Source organism: Heloderma suspectum, chromosome 5 (genome assembly GCF_057233095.1).
Source record: "Heloderma suspectum isolate Gila_16-S chromosome 5, 16-S_ref, whole genome shotgun sequence".
In the NCBI taxonomy this organism is placed as follows: Eukaryota; Metazoa; Chordata; class Lepidosauria; order Squamata; family Helodermatidae; genus Heloderma; species Heloderma suspectum.
Genome location: NC_139462.1, coordinates 24,409,226 through 24,426,169, shown reverse-complemented (window position 1 = coordinate 24,426,169; position 16,944 = coordinate 24,409,226). Strand labels below are relative to the sequence as shown.

General features: G+C 45.8%; 1 protein-coding gene across 5 annotated transcripts in view; it reads right to left on the bottom strand.

Moving 5' to 3' along the window:
• HERC3 (HECT and RLD domain containing E3 ubiquitin protein ligase 3) overlaps window positions 1–16,944 on the bottom strand; it is a 98,423-nt gene that overhangs the window by 33,294 nt on the left and 48,185 nt on the right. For all 5 annotated transcript variants that reach the window (XM_084855622.1, XM_084855620.1, XM_084855618.1 and 2 more), the window contains exons 12-17: window positions 14,951–15,062; window positions 12,185–12,374; window positions 8,619–8,782; window positions 7,990–8,103; window positions 2,810–2,833; window positions 2,634–2,723 (exon numbers count right to left, since the gene is read on the bottom strand). In XM_084855622.1, coding sequence (XP_084711748.1) covers window positions 2,634–2,723; window positions 2,810–2,833; window positions 7,990–8,103; window positions 8,619–8,782; window positions 12,185–12,374; window positions 14,951–15,062 — 694 coding nt within the window. The remainder of the gene's footprint in view (window positions 1–2,633; window positions 2,724–2,809; window positions 2,834–7,989; window positions 8,104–8,618; window positions 8,783–12,184; window positions 12,375–14,950; window positions 15,063–16,944) is intronic.

The following is a 16,944-nucleotide window of genomic DNA, read 5'->3' as shown; positions in this document are numbered from 1 at the left end:
GTCTACTTTATGTGTGCTTGCCAAACAGAAGGGAGAATTCAGTTCTCAGTACCGTATCTCAAAAATATTGCCCTCCACTCCACAGAGTCACTTCTTCTACAAGCACATTTTAAACATGCACAAAACACAGTAATAAGTGAGAGGAAGGCTTGCCATGTTGAGCTAATCACCATGGGAATTAGAGCCAAGCTATATATTATCTATGTGTAGATCACATTTTTCCCTTGAAAAGAAGTTGTGAGTAAAGGAAAGGGTGCTCCAAATTTGACTGGAAAAGAGGTGATGGGGAAAAGACTGTTTTAACTCATTCCTCTTTGTACTGCTTTTTGATGCAAGTCACCCTTTCCAAAGCTGCTGTTAGCCATAGACAGGCATGAATACACGCCCCTGTAGCAACTTTAGTGGCTTGGGAGGGATTTAGATGGGGTCAATAGGAAAAGGGTTAAACATAAACACTACTTTTCCCAGCACCGGCACCCCAATCAATTTCAGATCCCGCCCCTCCGCCCTCACAAACTCCAATGCTGTTTTCAAGTAAGAGTAAAAACGTCAAGAAATCCAAATCACAGAGCGCCCACATAACATGTAGAGTGGCTCTTAGTTGTACTGATAATAATATGTTATATTTATACAGTGGCTCTTCCAGAGTGCGCAAAGCAGTTCACATAAGTGATCTCTATAATCTTTGCAACAGCTCTGTAAAGTGAGTTGGCAGTATTATGACCCATATTACGGATGAGAGAGCGGAAGTGGAAAGACAGTGACTTGCCCAAGACCTCCTGGGGAAAGGGACCACAGCTCAGTGGTAGAGACTGCTTTTCATAAACAAGTCCCAGGTTCAATCCCTGCCCTCTCTAGTTAAAAGGTTCAGCTAGCAGGTGACAGGAAAAACCTTTGCCTGAGATGCCAAAGAATAGCTACTAGTCAGAAGGGCTGGTTCACACAACCCGCTAATCCACACTCAGCGGTTGAGCGTGGGTTGTTTTGAACTGTGGGTTGTTTGTTGAACCATGGGTTAGCATGTTGTATGAACACAGCACGTTTTCTGCAGGGTGGGTTATCATGTTGTCTGAACCCAGCTGGGGTGGCTTGTTAACCATGCGGTGTAGCTTGTTAACCACCCTGAACAACCCAACAACAAACCATAGGTTCTCAAGGTGGTTTGTTCAAGAAAAATAAGCCACACCTCATGGTTAACAAGCCACCCTGGCTGCGTTCAGATAACACACGAACCTACGGTTCAACAAACAACCCACGTTCAAAACAACCCAGACTCAACCCCTGAGTCTGGGTTAGTGTGCTGTGTGAACAACCCCAGAGTAAACAATATTAGGCTAGATTAGCCTTCTCCAACTTGGTGCCCTCCAGATGTTTTGAACATGAATTCCTATCAGCCCGAGCCAGCATGACCAATGGTTAGGAATGATGGACGTTGTAGTTCAGCAATATTGGGAGAACAGGTTGGAGAAGGCTAAGCTAGATGGATAAATAGTCTGACCTGGTATAAGGCAGCTCCCTACATTCCAAGCGAGCACATAGCTGAACTGAGATTTGAACCAGGAACTTCCTCACTCCTCTTCCTTTGTTTCTTCCTTTCCCTTCCTCTCTGGCTCCTCTCTCTCTGCCCTTCCTTCCCTTCCTTCCTTCTCTGGCTCCTTCCTTCCTTTATTTATTCTTCCTTCCTTCCTTCTCTGGCTCTTCCTTCTTTCTTTCTTTCTTTCTTTCTTTCTTTCTTTTTCTTTCCTTCCTTCCTTCCTTCCTTCCTTCTCTGGCTCCTTTCTTTCTTTCTTTCTTTCTTTCTTTTCCTTCCTTCCTTCCTTCCTTCCTTCCTTCCTTCCGCCCATCTCTCTGGCTGCTCTTTTCTCTCTCTCTCTCTGGTCCCTCTTTTTTTCTCCCTACCTACCTCTCTCTGGCTCCCCTTTCTTTCTCTCTCGCTCTCTCCTCATCCCAATGCAACTGAATGAAAAGACCTCAATTAATTTGCACAGGGCGAGAAAAAGCCCCCCCCCAAAAAAAAACTGGCTAGAGGGGGGATGAAGTCCACCTCCCACCAAGGGCCCTCTTGCTGCAAGGGTCCTTGGTAAGGGGTAGACTTCACACACACCCTGCTGAATTTCAGCAGGGGGGGCTTTTTCGCTGCCTGTACAAGCCAATGCTGTGATCTCATTGGCTTGTATAGGCAATCATTTCTAGGCAAGGAGGAATCATTCCATTTACTTGCAGAAGGGGAAAATAGCTTGGTGGGCATCTTAGCCTGGCCTGTAAGAGAAGTGGCGCCCATTGGCACTACACTGGAGACCGTGCACTACAGTAAATAACTCTACATTCCTTCCTAGAGAGAAATGGCATAAGACGCAGCTTGTATCATGTCTTCCTATTACAAATATAGGCAGAAGTACAGAAGACTGCATAGTAAGTTTTCTAGCCCCAGAACAAATGGTTCTTTTTAAGGCCTGTATTTTAGCAACCAAAGATTTTCTACAGATATTTTATCACTGCTAGACTACATACAAACTACGCCAGCAATGTCATGGAGGATATTTGAGCTATGAGAAAACACAACTCCAAGCACAGAAAAAGGCAGCCAGAGAAGTGAGGGGTAGGACAGGCAGAAAGGAGAAATGGTTGAATACCTGCATCTGTAGTTCAGCATCCGTCTGCAGCATCTTCGTCTTAGCTTGTGCATCAAAGACGAAAGGGTAAGAACACAGGGTCACAGTATCCTGGAAAGGAGGAGCAGTTCAATTTAATGGCGGCAGCCTGGCCTTCTGCTGAGAACTACTTTGGCAAGAGTAATTGGAGTTTTTACCTGCATGATAGATGGTCTTACTTTCTGTGCAGGGGGAAGAGGGGAGAGGAGAAGAAAGAAATACTAATTATATGTGAGCTTTTAATTAGATCATCATTGTCACTTACAATTTTATCCTGTCCTTCCTCCAAAGCACTCAAGAGGTCATACATGTTCCTTCCCTTTATCCTCCCAACAGACCTGTGAGGTTGGTTAGGCTGAGAAAAAATGACTAACCTAAAGTCACCCAGTAAACTTTGTGGTTGAGCAGGGATTTGACCCGGGGTCTTCCCTGTATAAGACCAAAACCCTAATCACTACCCCCCTACATGGTTTCAGCAGGGCTTTTTTTCATGCTTTCCAGACTGCAGCACATCCATACACATGCACACAAAACTAACAGCCACAGAATACCACGCCGTGGAGATGTAGCTCCATATATCCCCCACAGCACAGGTGGGAAAGAAGCGCTGGCTACATTTTATTCCAGGTCCCCTGTTCCTTCACGGACAAGTCTTTCTCAGTTTTCAAATCCCTCACAACTCCACTTACCCTTGAGTCACTTCCCCCACTGTGGCTCAGAGCTCTCCTCTCAGGACAGGGAATTTCACCACCATCTTACCACTTCTGCTGGTTGTGGGCTCTTTCCTACCCAGTGACAAGGCCTTCTCCTAAGGCAGGGGAGGGACACTTCAGGCCCAGGGGCCAAATCCAGCCCTCCTGGGGTCCCAATCTGGCTCTCAGATGGCCCCACCCCATTCTCTTGGCTCCACCCCCTTTCCCCCAACCACTTCATAGTTTCCTGGCTTTTCTGGAGTGTTTCCCCGCATTCTAAAAGGTTGAAATGCCTCTCCTTTCCTGGCAGTAAGAGCTTTAAACTAAAGTATGCTGGTATTTGTTTATATTGGCCCCTCCCCCTTTGCCTTTAGCTCCACCTCCTTTGCCTTCAGCCCCGCCCATGACTGGAATGCAGCCCTAGACAGCTTCTCCAAAATTGAATTCTGTCCTCAGGCTGAAAGAGGTTCCCCAACCCTGTCCTCTCAAGGAAGCAGCTCACTGCCTAGAATAGCCGTCATGAATGGTGCCTTCCAGATGTATTGGACTACAACTCCCATAATTTCCAGCCAGCATGAAGACTGGCCTACAACGCTCCACCTTCACTTCTAGTCCCTCTTCCCTCCTCAGTTTCACAAGAAGAGTTGCCATACAACATTGGGGGTGGGCGGAGGTCGCTGTTCAAGAAATATATTTCTCAAGGTCCATTGGGCAATTCTTTCTATTTTGGCTATTATCTATAGCTAATATATACTCCCCCTTCATGGATCACTGCCTTGTTGTGGCGAAGGGGCTTGCGTAACTCAGTGAAGCCATAAGCTATGCCGTGCAGGGCCACCCAAGACGGACAGGTCATGGCAGAGAGTTCTGACAAAATGTGGTCCACTGGAGAAGGAAATGGCAACCCACTCCAGTATTCTTGCCAAGAAAACCCCATGGAACGTATCACAAGGCTAAAAGATATGACGCCGGAAGATGAGCCCCTCAGGTCGGAAGGTGTCCAATATGCTACTGGGGAAGAGCAGAGGGTATTTCCAAGTAGCGCCAGAAAGAGTGAAGCAGCTGGGCCAAAGCCGAAAGGACACTCAGCTGTGGATGTGTCTGGCGGTGAAAAGAAAATCTGATGCTGTAAAGAACAATATTGTTTAGGAACCTGGAATGTCAGATCAATGAATCAAGGTAAGCTGGAGGTGGTCAAACATGAGATGGCAAGATTGAACATCGACATCTTGGGAATCAGCGAACTAAAATGGACAGGCATGGGCGAATTTAATTCAGGTGACCATCATATCTACTATTGTGGGCAAGAATCCCTTAGAAGAAATGGAGTAGCACTCATAGTCAACAAAAGGGTGGGAAAAGCAGTACTGGGGTACAATCTTAAAAATGATAGAATGATCTCAGTACGAATCCAAGGCAAACCATTCAACATCACAGTAATTCAAGTCTATGCCCCAACCACTGATGCCGAAGAAGCTGAGGTTGATCGGTTCTATGAAGACCTACAACACCTTCTAGAACTAACACCAAAAAAAGATGTCCTCTTCATCATAGGGGATTGGAATGCTAAAGTAGGAAGTCAAGAAATCACCGGGATAACAGGCAGGCATGGCCTTGGTGTACAAAATGAAGCAGGACAAAAGCTAATCGAGTTTTGCCAAGAGAACATGCTGATCATAGCAAACACTCTTTTCCAACAGCACAAGAGGCGACTCTACACATGGACGTCACCAGATGGTCAATATCGAAATCAGATTGATTATGTCCTTTGCAGCCCAAGATGGAGAAGCTCCATACAGTCAGTAAAAACAAGACCTGGAGCTGACTGTGGCTCAGATCATGAGCTGCTTCTTGCAAAATTTCGGCTTAAATTGAAGAACGTAGGGAAAACCACTAAACCTTTCAGGTATGACCTAAATCATATCCCTGATGAATATACAGTGGAGGTGAGGAATAGATTTCAGGGATTAGACCTGATAGACAGAGTGCCTGAGGAACTATGGACGGAGGTCCGTAACATTGTTCAGGAGGCAGCAACGAAATCCATCCCAAAGAAAAAGAAATGCAAGAAAGCCAAGTGGCTGTCTGATGAGGCTTTACAAGTAGCTCACGAAAGAAGGGAAGCGAAAAGCAAAGGAGAAAGGGGAAGATATACCCAACTGAATGCAGAGTTCCAGAGAATAGCAAGGAGAGACAAGAAGGCCTTCTTAAATGAACAATGCAAAGAAATCGAGGAAAACAACAGAATGGGAAAGACTAGAGATCTCTTCAAGAAAATTGGAGATCTCAAGGGAATGTTTTGTGCAAAGATGGGCATGATCAAGGACAAAGAAGGCAGGGACCTAACAGAAGCAGATGAGATTAAGAAGAGGTGGCAAGAATACACAGAAGAACTATACAGGAAAGATCTGAATGTCCCTGATAGCCATGATAGTGCGGTCACTGAACTTGAGCCGGACATCCTCGAGAGTGAAGTCAAGTGGGCCTTAGGAAGCATTAGTAACAACAAAGCTAGCGGAGATGACAGTATTCCAGCCGAGCTATTTAAAATCCTAAAAGGTGATGCTGTTAAAGTGCTGCATTCAATATGCCAACAAATCTGGAACACTCAACAGTGGCCACAAGACTGGAAAAGGTCAGTTTACATTCCAATTCCAAAGTAGGGCAATGCCAAAGAGTGTTCAAACTACCGCACAATTGCGCTCATTTCACATGCCAGCAAGGTGATGCTCAAAATCCTACAAGCTAGGCTTCAGCAGTATGCGAACCGAGAACTACCGGAAGTACAAGCTGGGTTTCGAAGAGGCAGAGGAACTAGAGATCAAATCGCCAACATTCGCTGCATCATGGAGAAAGCAAGAGAATTCCAGAAAAACGTCTATTTCTGCTTCATTGACTACGCTAAAGCCTTTGATTGTGTGGATCACAACAAACTGTGGCAAATTCTTAAAGTGATGGGAGTACCAGACCACCTTACCTGTCTCCTGAGAAACCTGTACGAGGGTCAAGAAGCAACAGTAAGAACCAGAGATGGAACAACCGATTGGTTCAAAATTGGGAAAGGAGTACGACAAGGCTGCATATTGTCACCCTGCTTATTTAACTTATATGCAGAGTACATCATGAGAAATGCCGGGTTGGATGAATCAGAGGTCGGAATTAAGATTGCCGGGAGAATTATCAACAACCTCCGATATGCAGACGATACCACCCTAATGGCAGAAAGCGAAGAGGATCTCAAGAGCCTCTTGTTGAGGGTGAAAGAGGAGAGTGCAAAAGCTGGTTTGAAACTCAACATTAAAAAAACGAAGATCATGTCATCTGGCCCTATCACTTCCTGGCATATAGAAGGGGAAGAAATGGAAGCAGTGACAGATTTTACTTTCTTGGGCTCCAAGATCACCGCAGACGGTGACTGTAGCCATGAAATTAAAAGACGCTTGCTCCTGGGGAGGAAAGCTATGGCAAACCTAGACAGCATAGTAAGAAGCAGAGACATCACCTTGCCGACAAAGGTCCGTCTAATCAAAGCTATGGTTTTCCCAGTAGTAATGTATGGCTGTGAGAGCTGGACTATAAGGAAGGCTGAGCGCCGAAGAATTGATGCTTTCGAACTGTGGTGCTGGAGAAGACTCTTACGAGTCCCCTGGACTGCAAGGAGGTCAAATCAGTCCATCCTAAAGGAAATCAACCCTGAGTGCTCATTGGAAGGACAGATAATGAAGCTGAAGCTCCAATATTTTGGCCACCTAATGCGAAGAGAAAACTCCCTGGAAAAGACCCTGATGCTGGGAAAGACTGAAGGCAAAAGGAGAAGGGGACGGCAGAGGATGAGATGGCTAGATAGCATCACGGATGCAATGAATATGAACTTGAGCACGCTCCGGGAGAGAGCGCAGGACAGGAAGGCCTGGCGTGCTATGGTCCATGGGGTCACGAAGAGTCGGACACGACTGAACGACTGAACAACAAAATATATACTCACCACGTAGCACTGTGAGACACTGGCAATAAAGAAGTTTCTAGCCTTTCTTTCTTTCTTTCTTTCTTTCTTAATTAATTAATTAATTAATTAAATTTCTATCCCGCCTTTTTTCCTCCTTAAGGAACCCAAGATGGTGTACATTATCCTCCTCCCTCTCCATTTTATCCTCACAACAACAACCCTGTGAGGTGGGTTGGGCTGAGAGTCTGTGACTGGCCCAAAGTCACCCCGTGAGCTTCCATGGCTGAGTGGGGACTAGAACCCGGATCTCCCAACTCCCAGTCCAACACTCTAGCCATTATACCACACTTTCCTCTTATGAGGAAAACTCTGAAAACAAACTTGGAAACCATACTAAGGTCCCACGTGGACTGCAATACCCCACACAATTTCCTGCCTCACTTTGCACCTGTTATCTGTTATCTGCCACACATGCCCTATCACCCCTAAATGTTCCACATTTTTCAGATATCCAAATCTTGAAAACAGATTAAATATGCATGTTAGAATAAGTTTTATGGAAATTATTTTTAACTGCAGGATTTGCATTTGGACAGTGTTCGGTTCAATACACAAGCATGCACACAGAATGGCAGGTTCAACCCTGGACTATTCTTCCCCCTCCACCCCACCCCCACTCCAGTTAGATGAAGTCTCTTACCATTCCAGCTTGATGCAAGAACCACATCAGGTAGTCTTCCTGAATATCCACTAGACTGGAAATCTCTGGGATATAAAACCTGTCATATTCTACATGTTTAACTTTCTGATTTACCTGATTTGAAAAATAAAATTGAAAAAAACAGAAAAATGCAATGAACAGTTTCTTCATACCAAATCACTATAAAAACCAAAACAGAAGGCAACTAGAAGCAGTATTTAGTACAGAAATAGCTAACAAGCTTAGGAACAATGAAACTATGGCACTGAGAATGGTAAGGTTATTGCAGTGGAATTACTAACCAACTCATCTTCTTGCTGATGGTTGGAACATGCGTGTACTGAAGGCAGGGGGCTTTTATGTTTGTATAAGGGCTATACAGAGCCAGACATACAAAGGCCTGAACCACCATTGCTGCAGCAGAGAACTCAGATATACAGATTGCATAATTCAAGCCTAGATTGCACTGGATTCCTCACATACAGGCAAAATGCAAACAAGAAACCCAATGCGGGAACCAGAGCTGGGCGCATTAAGAGAGGCATGGCAACATAATCACAACCCTCCAGCGCAAATGTGTTCCGAACACCTGTACAGAGCAACACACATGCACGCGTGTGTTTTCTTACTTTATGAAGTTTCTCCAGAAGTCTCAGTGCAGCTGTGATGTAACTACTGTACAAGACAGGGATCAATAATGTTTTCCTTCCATTCAAGAGGTAAACCACAGCGCCTTTATAAAGATCTACCAGCCTCAAAAAGTATCCTGGGCATACTTGAGACCACCAGTTATCTAAAGAGATTACACAAAGCACAAGTAATTAGCTTCAGTATCCTTATGATCCCATTGAAGGAAATATAGTTAAAATAACGATGATGGCTGATACCCTCTTTTTTTCATGACTAAAATCCCAACTTTTCAGTGGGATCAGACTTGCTGTTTAAGAAAAATCATAACTACAGGTGCACCCCAATCTTAGGCATGTTTACTGGAAAGTAAGCCCCATGGAAATGAGTGGGGCTTATTCCAAAGTAAGCGCACATAGGAGGACTGCAGTGCAGAACTCAGATGTTGTCCATGAGTTTAACACTTGAAAATGAGGATCTACAGTGATGTGGCTGAAAACACATTGGAGGCCAATTCATACCCCATCAACTTGTGGTTTGGCAATGCAGTCCCACATTACAGCTTCGAGCGGCAACACAGCCCAGAAAGGCGTGCATATGGATCAGATCTCTGTTAGTAGCAGCAGAGTACATCAGGCAAATTAGAACAGAAATCATGTATCATGGAGGTGGGGATTAGAAAGGTTACATTGATTTCCAAGGGCTACCCTAATAATCTGACAACAATGGAAGGCAACCACTGACCCAGGTGCTATACAATGGGTTGCAGGTACGATTGACCAGGCTGCAAGGGGGAAAGCAACCGTTCCCAAAAGGAACGAGAAATTTCGGGAGATCTGGCAAAACTTTACTGACAACTTTGGAGAAGGATCTATTGGTGCCACATTACTCTCTGCCCCTCCCCTATCAACAATTTTATGTTGACAAATAGGTATATTTGAATACTTCCCCCACCCCTCTTCTTGTCTTTCACTCTTCTTCAGTTTCATTGGGAGGGATGGTAATTTAGAAGGAATCTGGGAAGGGGTAGGAAAAGGGTATTTGGATTTATCATTTTTAAGAAGTCAAAACTTCAATACAACTCTAAATAATTGTGAAATGCAAGCCTCTGTTGGACTCTTAGGGGAATGCCAGTGTAAGCACTTTTCTCAGCCCACTGAACAGTGGGAATGAGTTAGGAAATGTTGCCATAACGATAACTTGTGGCTGAGTAGGTGGGTGAGAATTGGATACTAGTCACCCCTGAATAACCACATTTAATATTTCGTATTCGATCAATATTTGTAGCCTGTTAAGCATAGCATTCTTTGCCCCTGTCCTTGTAGAAAGTGTGTTGGTTGCTAGACGTGCAAATAGGTTTGAGAGCAGGCTGGGGATTGGTGTGATGGCTGCTGATATCACAAAAGCATTGACGACATTCCACAGCAGATGTCAGGAATGAATCTGAGCATGTGGAGATAGCTAGCAGCTCAGATTCAAAATGGGAACAGCCAGAACAGGGGGCGACTCCATCCCTAGTGAGCTCAGATATGGCAAGGCCTTCTTCTCAAGACTTTGGCACATAGATGGCTCGGCCTGAAGGGGGCCCCCTTTCCTCCTCCATGAGAATCCACGTCTCGGGGGGAAGAGGAGAGTGAGGGGCTGTGACTAGAGGGATGCTAGAGTCCGTCACAGTGTGAAGTGGGAAAAGTTAGAGGTGGAGCTCAGACTCTCCACTAGGTTGGCTATGTGTGAAAGCCTATGTAGGAGGGAGCAACTGTAAGGGAGGGGCATCCCCCCTAAGCTAGTCTGGCTGGGAAGTTCTTGTTCAAACTGCCGGCAACTTCTCTAACTTCCACTTTGGCTCCTCTATTGGTATTCGTAATTGTGTGGAGTAATTGTGTGGAGTAATTGTGTGGAGTAAGTGTTTGCTTTGAGCCTGAGAGTTTCCTAGAATTTGCATTTGTAAGGAACCTGGTCGTTAACTAATAAACTAGTGAGCCTAAAGCCTCCTATCTTGGAGTCTGTTGATTGCGAAGGGGGAGGACAAAGGAACCGTGATAGCAGTAGGGGTGGACGAAAGTCACTTACCTGTCCTCGAAGATTTCCCGCGGTGGGGGGGAGGCGCTTCGTTGCTCCCCCCGCGAAGTTCAGGCCGGGGGGGGGAGGCTTCCCGCCTCGCCTGGACGAAATTCAGGCCGGGGGGGAGGCTTCCCACCTCGCCTGGCCGAAATTCAGGCCAGGGAGGAGGCGCCTCGCCTCGCCCGGCCGCGAACTAAACAGTTAAAAAAAAAAAACACCCCCGTGATAGGCTACGTGACGATTAACGTAGCCTATCACGGCTAGATCTGCAAAGTCAGCCATGATAGGCTACGTAAATCGCCACGTAGCCTATCACGGGTGACTTAAAAAAAAAAAAAGCGCGTACGCAAATGGCGGCCCCCATAGGGAGCCACCGTTCGCGTTCCTTATTTGGTCTCTGTAGTCTACGTAGACTACAGCGACTAAATAAGGAACACGAATGGCGGCTCCCTATGGCGGCCGCCATTTGCGTACGCGCTTTTTTTTTTTTTTTAAGTCACCCGTGATAGGCTACGTGGCGATTTACGTAGCCTATCACGGCTGACTTTGCAGATCTAGCCGTGATAGGCTACGTTAATCGTCACGTAGCCTATCACGGGGGCGTTTTTTTTTTTCTTTTATTGCAATGGCGGCGGCAGCCGGTCGAAAGATTGGCTGCCGCCCCTGCCCCTGACGAAGACCCGACGAACCGCCGGCTGGACCTGCCGCCGGGAGGGACATTCGGCAAAGGTAAGTCCCGTCCCAGGGGGGGTGCGGAGAATTTCTCCCCGAAACTTGTTCGGGGGGCCGAACACGTTGGCGCTCGGCCCCCCGAAGTTTCGGGGAGAAATTCTCCACCATCCCTAGATAGCAGGTAAGAGCACTGGTCTTCCCTTATGCCAGATGTGGGAAACCTCAGGACAGGAGGCCAAATCTGGCCCTCTATGATTCCCCAGATGGCCAGACCCCCTTCCCCTGACCCCAACCCCTTTCCTCCAACCACCTTGCTTTTCCTTGCTTTTGTGCAGTTTTTCCCCATTCTAAAAGGTTGAAACGCCTGTCCTAGGGCTTAGTTACTGGGCACTAAGATCTTTAACTTACAACGTGCTGGAATTTTTTGTATTTTTGGATTCACCACCTTTGTCTTTGGATCTGTCCACAACTGGAATGCAGCCCCTGAGATCTTGAATTGAGAAATTGAATTGAGCCCTGAGGCTGAAAAAGGTTCCCCACCTCCACTCTATGGAGTTCCTAGCAGGAAGTGAGGTAGTGCAGCTTCCCCCAAACACAGTGTATTACCTTCTCTCCATTCTCAGCTTTCTGATGGGACCTTTCCTACCCACACTGGCAAAGGGATTTAGCAGGAGAAGCCAGGCAAGCAGACAGAAGACTTACGTAGGATGAAGATTAAGTGGCAAAATTCCCTGGCATTTCAGATAGCTGATATATAAATATGTTTTGTGAATAACTTTCTCCTCAAAGCAATCTAGGAAGCAAAACACCCAGAAAAGAGGTGTGCATCTTGTACCTAAGACTTTACTGGGGTTTCTGTCCAGGCGCAGTATGGCCATTGCCAATGGAAGTGTTAAGGTTACATAGTACTTTGAGTCTTGAAATGGTGGGAATTCGGGGAGAATCAGATAGATTCTCATGGCTTCAACATCTGGCGGGGAGCTGGGCAGCTGTGGGATCAAAAAACTTTCAAAGCTCTTCAAGATCTGGGAAGGGGGAAAAGAAGAAAATAATAATGAAGCACAGACCAGAGTTCTGTGTTGCTTATAGTTCCTACACCTCATTTCAACTCAGTTCCAGCACCATGACATCAACCCAAGTAGACAAACTGGTCATAGGACTATTTCAACATGCCTCCAAATGGCAACTCAACCCATGTTCTTGGAATTCTACAAAGTCATGATGAGTTTGTCATCGAGAGAAGGCGTGCTGGCACAACTGCATAGCCCAGTTGGGATGGATTACTTTCATCAGATCAAGCGAAACTGAAAGGGTTGTGTGACTGGAATCTTATATTCACTCATATACCCAAAGGTCTGTTAAACTACTTTTATTATGAAGTGAACCATCATGTAAATGGTGCATCTGCCCAAACCCTACTTGCCATCTGCCTCTGACATTGTAGCTGATCACAGAAACTGAAAGGTGGGGCCATTCTATCCAGTGCCAGCTCCACGTTTTGGGGGACCCTTAGGAAAGTTGCCCATAGTGATGCCTCTCTGCTTCTGTCCTGCTGCCCACTCACTTCCTCTCTCACTCTGGACCCAATTTGTACAACTATCCAGAGGGAGAGCACAATGCAAGTAAAAGAAGCTGCTCTTAAATTCTTTGGTTGCTGCTTGCATGCTCACGGAAGGTAGCATTAGCAAACAGGAGGAGCAGCAGGGCCAGGAGGCTCTGGGGGTTGACAGAGGATGCCCCTGCTGGGGGTGTGGGCCTTGGCAGTTGCCCAACTACGCCTACCACTGACGCTGGCCCTGATTCCATTGAATCCTTCTAGAGAAATACTGTATTCTGCTGGTCGCTGGGGAAACTGTGAACCGCCCTCCTGAAGCTCCAGAACTCCAAGCATCTTTTCTCCCGCTTTGCTTGGCATCTGAATGCTTCCATCCCTGTGAAGCCATGCATGTGTGACTGTGTCTCCTGCATGTGGTTGAACATGAGCATGTCCCTCCATGTATGTTGCTTTTGGAAAAGAGCCTGAATGTTCACACACCCTCAGCCTCATGTCTTTAAAACCTGACCATTGCCTGTGTAATCAGGGCCAGGAGAGCATGATCTTCAGTGGAGAAGCTTTGGGAAGAAGGGAGGCAGATCATCCTTCCTACCACTCTGCACCCCCCACCCACATGCACACACACCACCACTGTTTTTCCCCAAGGCACAAGTTCTGGATCAAAGTTCAGCACCCTCCTGTTGCCCAGAGCTCCTTTACTGAGAATCACATCCTCCTGGCCCATGTTTGCAGAAGAGTAGTAAATTCGAACGCTCCCTCCACCCCAAAATCGGCCAATTTCCCCCCCAAATTTCACACAGAATTTGAAGAAAAACTCATGATCTTTCTCTGAGCAAGCTCAAAAGGACCGCCAAGCCTGGGACAACTCATCTCAGGTTGTAATTGCTTGCCATTGTGCTGCAGCCCTTCCTGCTGGTTCCTACCCTTCCCAGAACATGCTCTGGCAAGAGGGAGAGGAATTATCAGCAAGAAGGGCTGGTGTGAGGGATCTCCACCAGCATCCAAGGCCTCATGGTTAAGGCACAGACACTATTATTTTGCTTCCCAGGTTTCCTGGTGCCAATCCTGAGCATGCTGGGAGGAAACTACCAGTGTCTATGCCTTAAACATGAGGGCTTCAGTGCTGGGGGAAGGCCATCACACCAGCTGTCCCTGCAGGCAGCTCTTCTCGCCCTAGTCAGGGTACATTCTGGGGAGGCAGGGAGTAAATCTCGCATGCAAGGTTGCAGGGCTATGGTAAAGAATGAGAGGCTGAGCCCAAGTTTGGGAGGGTTTAGACCTGGATCCTAAGAACACACCATATTCCACATGGGGGGGATGTGGTTCCCAAACCTTCCAGTTTCAAATTTCAACATCATCAGGAAAAGCCTAGATTTCAGAAATGCGTTGGATACAAAACATATAGTTCTCCCGCTGCACACAGTTGATTTTTGCCAAAACTAGAGATGTTGGAGAAATCTGCAACGGAACCAAACAAGTTCGGATTTTGATTAATCCGACCAGTGGATTCCAGAGCGGACCAGCTTTTCCCCTGTTGGGTGGAGTCCGCTAACTTTTGGACCATTTTTTTTTAACTTTCCTGATTTTGCGCAAATTTTGTCATCCAAAAATATGTAGAAAAATAAAAAATCAGGCCCAAATGAACATTTCCCTATAGGCTAAAGCACGAAAGTGCACATTTTGTGCATTTGGGGGAAATCTGCGCAAATATGGGAACAAAAAAAATCAGATTCTGCCAAAACGAGTCCCCAGGACAGTTCGACTCAAACTCATGAATGGATTGTAGCTTTGAAACTTAATTCCAGCCTTCTTGACCTGGTGCTCTCCAAATGTCTTTAACAACAACTCCCCCAAAAGCCACTGGCCCTGCTGACTGGGGATGGTGGGAGTTGTAGTCCAAGCCATTTGAAGGGCACCAAGTTGGAGAAGGCTGCTTTACTCTATGTAAGGTTTCTTCTTCATACATGTCATTTAAAGAATCAACTCCTCCTAAAAGCCCTGCAAAATGCAGACATTTCTTTTAATGTTAACACTGGAGGTTTGTACCTGGTCAAGCAAGATGGAATGCTGAGACGTCATTAGCTTATCAAACATCACTCTGGTGGAATTCAAGTCAATCCCCGGAATTTTGGGACTAGTTTTGAAATGTTCATCTATTCTATTAAAAAAAGAAGTTTTTTTTTTAAAAAAGGGAGAGATGCAAAGCATTTACAAACAGCAACTAAACTGTCTGGGCTCCTTAAGCAGACTCTATTTGAATGATTAAAGTTCAAACTTCATACCAGGATTAAATGCAACTGTAGAAGTAGAATCCTATCAGAAGTAGCAGAAGCCAAAAAGCAACTAAGGGCGCAATCCTATGCATGTTTAGACAGAAAGAAGTCCTACAACTCCCAGCATTCCCCAGCCAGCCAGGACTTTTTTCTGTCTAAACATGCATAGGATTATTTATTTATTACATTTCTGTACCGCCCCATAGCTGAAGTTCTCTGGGCAGTTTACAAAAGTTAAAACATTAAAATACAACATACGAAGTTTAAAAACCATTTACAATAAAAACATACAGACAATACATATAAACAACATATCACTAAAAACAACTTTGAACTAAAAACAATTTTTTAAAAATCCAACAATAAAACACAGCTTAAAACAACACTGCTTAAAAGTAGTATACAAAAGTCAGCAAAAGGAACAAGAGTTCTAAAAATCTGAATAATAGAGTTTTAATGCCTGCTTAAAAACCTTCAAGGAGGTCAACGGGCACATCTCAATGGGCAAGTCATTCCATAACTGAGGGGCGGCAAAGGAAAAGGTCCCTCTGTGTGTGACTGCCTGTCTCATATTAGTCAGGCACAGCAGAGAGCCCTCACGGGACCTTAGGTGGCGGACTGGGATGTAGGGGAAAAGCTGCCCCCTAAGGTACCTTGGGCCTAGACCATGTAAGGCTTTAAAGGTCAGAACCAGCACTTCATATTTTGCTCAGAAACAAATTGGCAGCCAGTGTAAAGGATTTAAAACAGGTGTAATATGGTCTCCTCGGGATGTCCCAGGAACTAATCTGGCTGCCATGTTTTGTACCAGTTGAAGTTTCCAAACCAAATATAAAGGCAGCCCCAAGTACAGTGCATTGCAGAAATCAAGCCCAGAGGCTACCAGCGTGTGCACCACCGTTACCAGGTCCAGATGTTCCAGGCATGGGCATAGCTGGCGTATCAGCCAAAGTCAGTAACAGGCACTTCTCACCGCTGCCTCCACCTGGGGTGCCAGGAGCAAGGTTGGGTCAAGAAGCACCCCCAAGCTATGCACTTGCTCCTTCAGGGGGAGTGCAACCCCATCCAGAACTGGTTGACATACCTCAATACCTGAATTAGGACCCTTCACGATGAGCACCTCTGTCTTGCCTGGATTCAATTTCAGCTTGTTTGATTGCACCCTAAAGCACATGCAAGAGGCTTGTGCTTCCCCCAATGGCATTCTAGACTTCCCCTGCTTGAGCTTCAAAAGTAGTTTGCAAAGTCTAACAATGGCTACATGGAACTACTCAGTTTAGAGACAGAATGCTGACCGGGGATGATGGGAGAACGATGGGAGTTGTAGACCAACACATCTGGAGGGTGCCAGATTGGGGAAGGCCGATTAAAATAAAGACTTGCAAATATTCAGCATTATTTTGGTTATATAAACACTGGCACGGTTCCCACGACCACCTCCAGAGACCTCAGCAAGTTAAGCATCCCCACTGCAGCTAGTAATTTCAGGAAATAATGGCAAGTAATATGACTTGGAGGAATGTTGTCAACTCCACTGCCTGCGCTGCTGGAAGAGCAGGATAGTTTACCACCATTGACTTCATTAGCTCCATATATCATTAGAGGTTGAGCAGTAAACTCCCAAATTCTGTGCATATTTAAATGCGCATCTCTCTCTCACCATTGTCCAACTGCAATGCCACTTGGAACTGACAGGACTATTCGAAACTGGCACATTCTTATTGCCTGCCAGATTTCAGAGGCGTTGCTATATGCTGTATGACACAC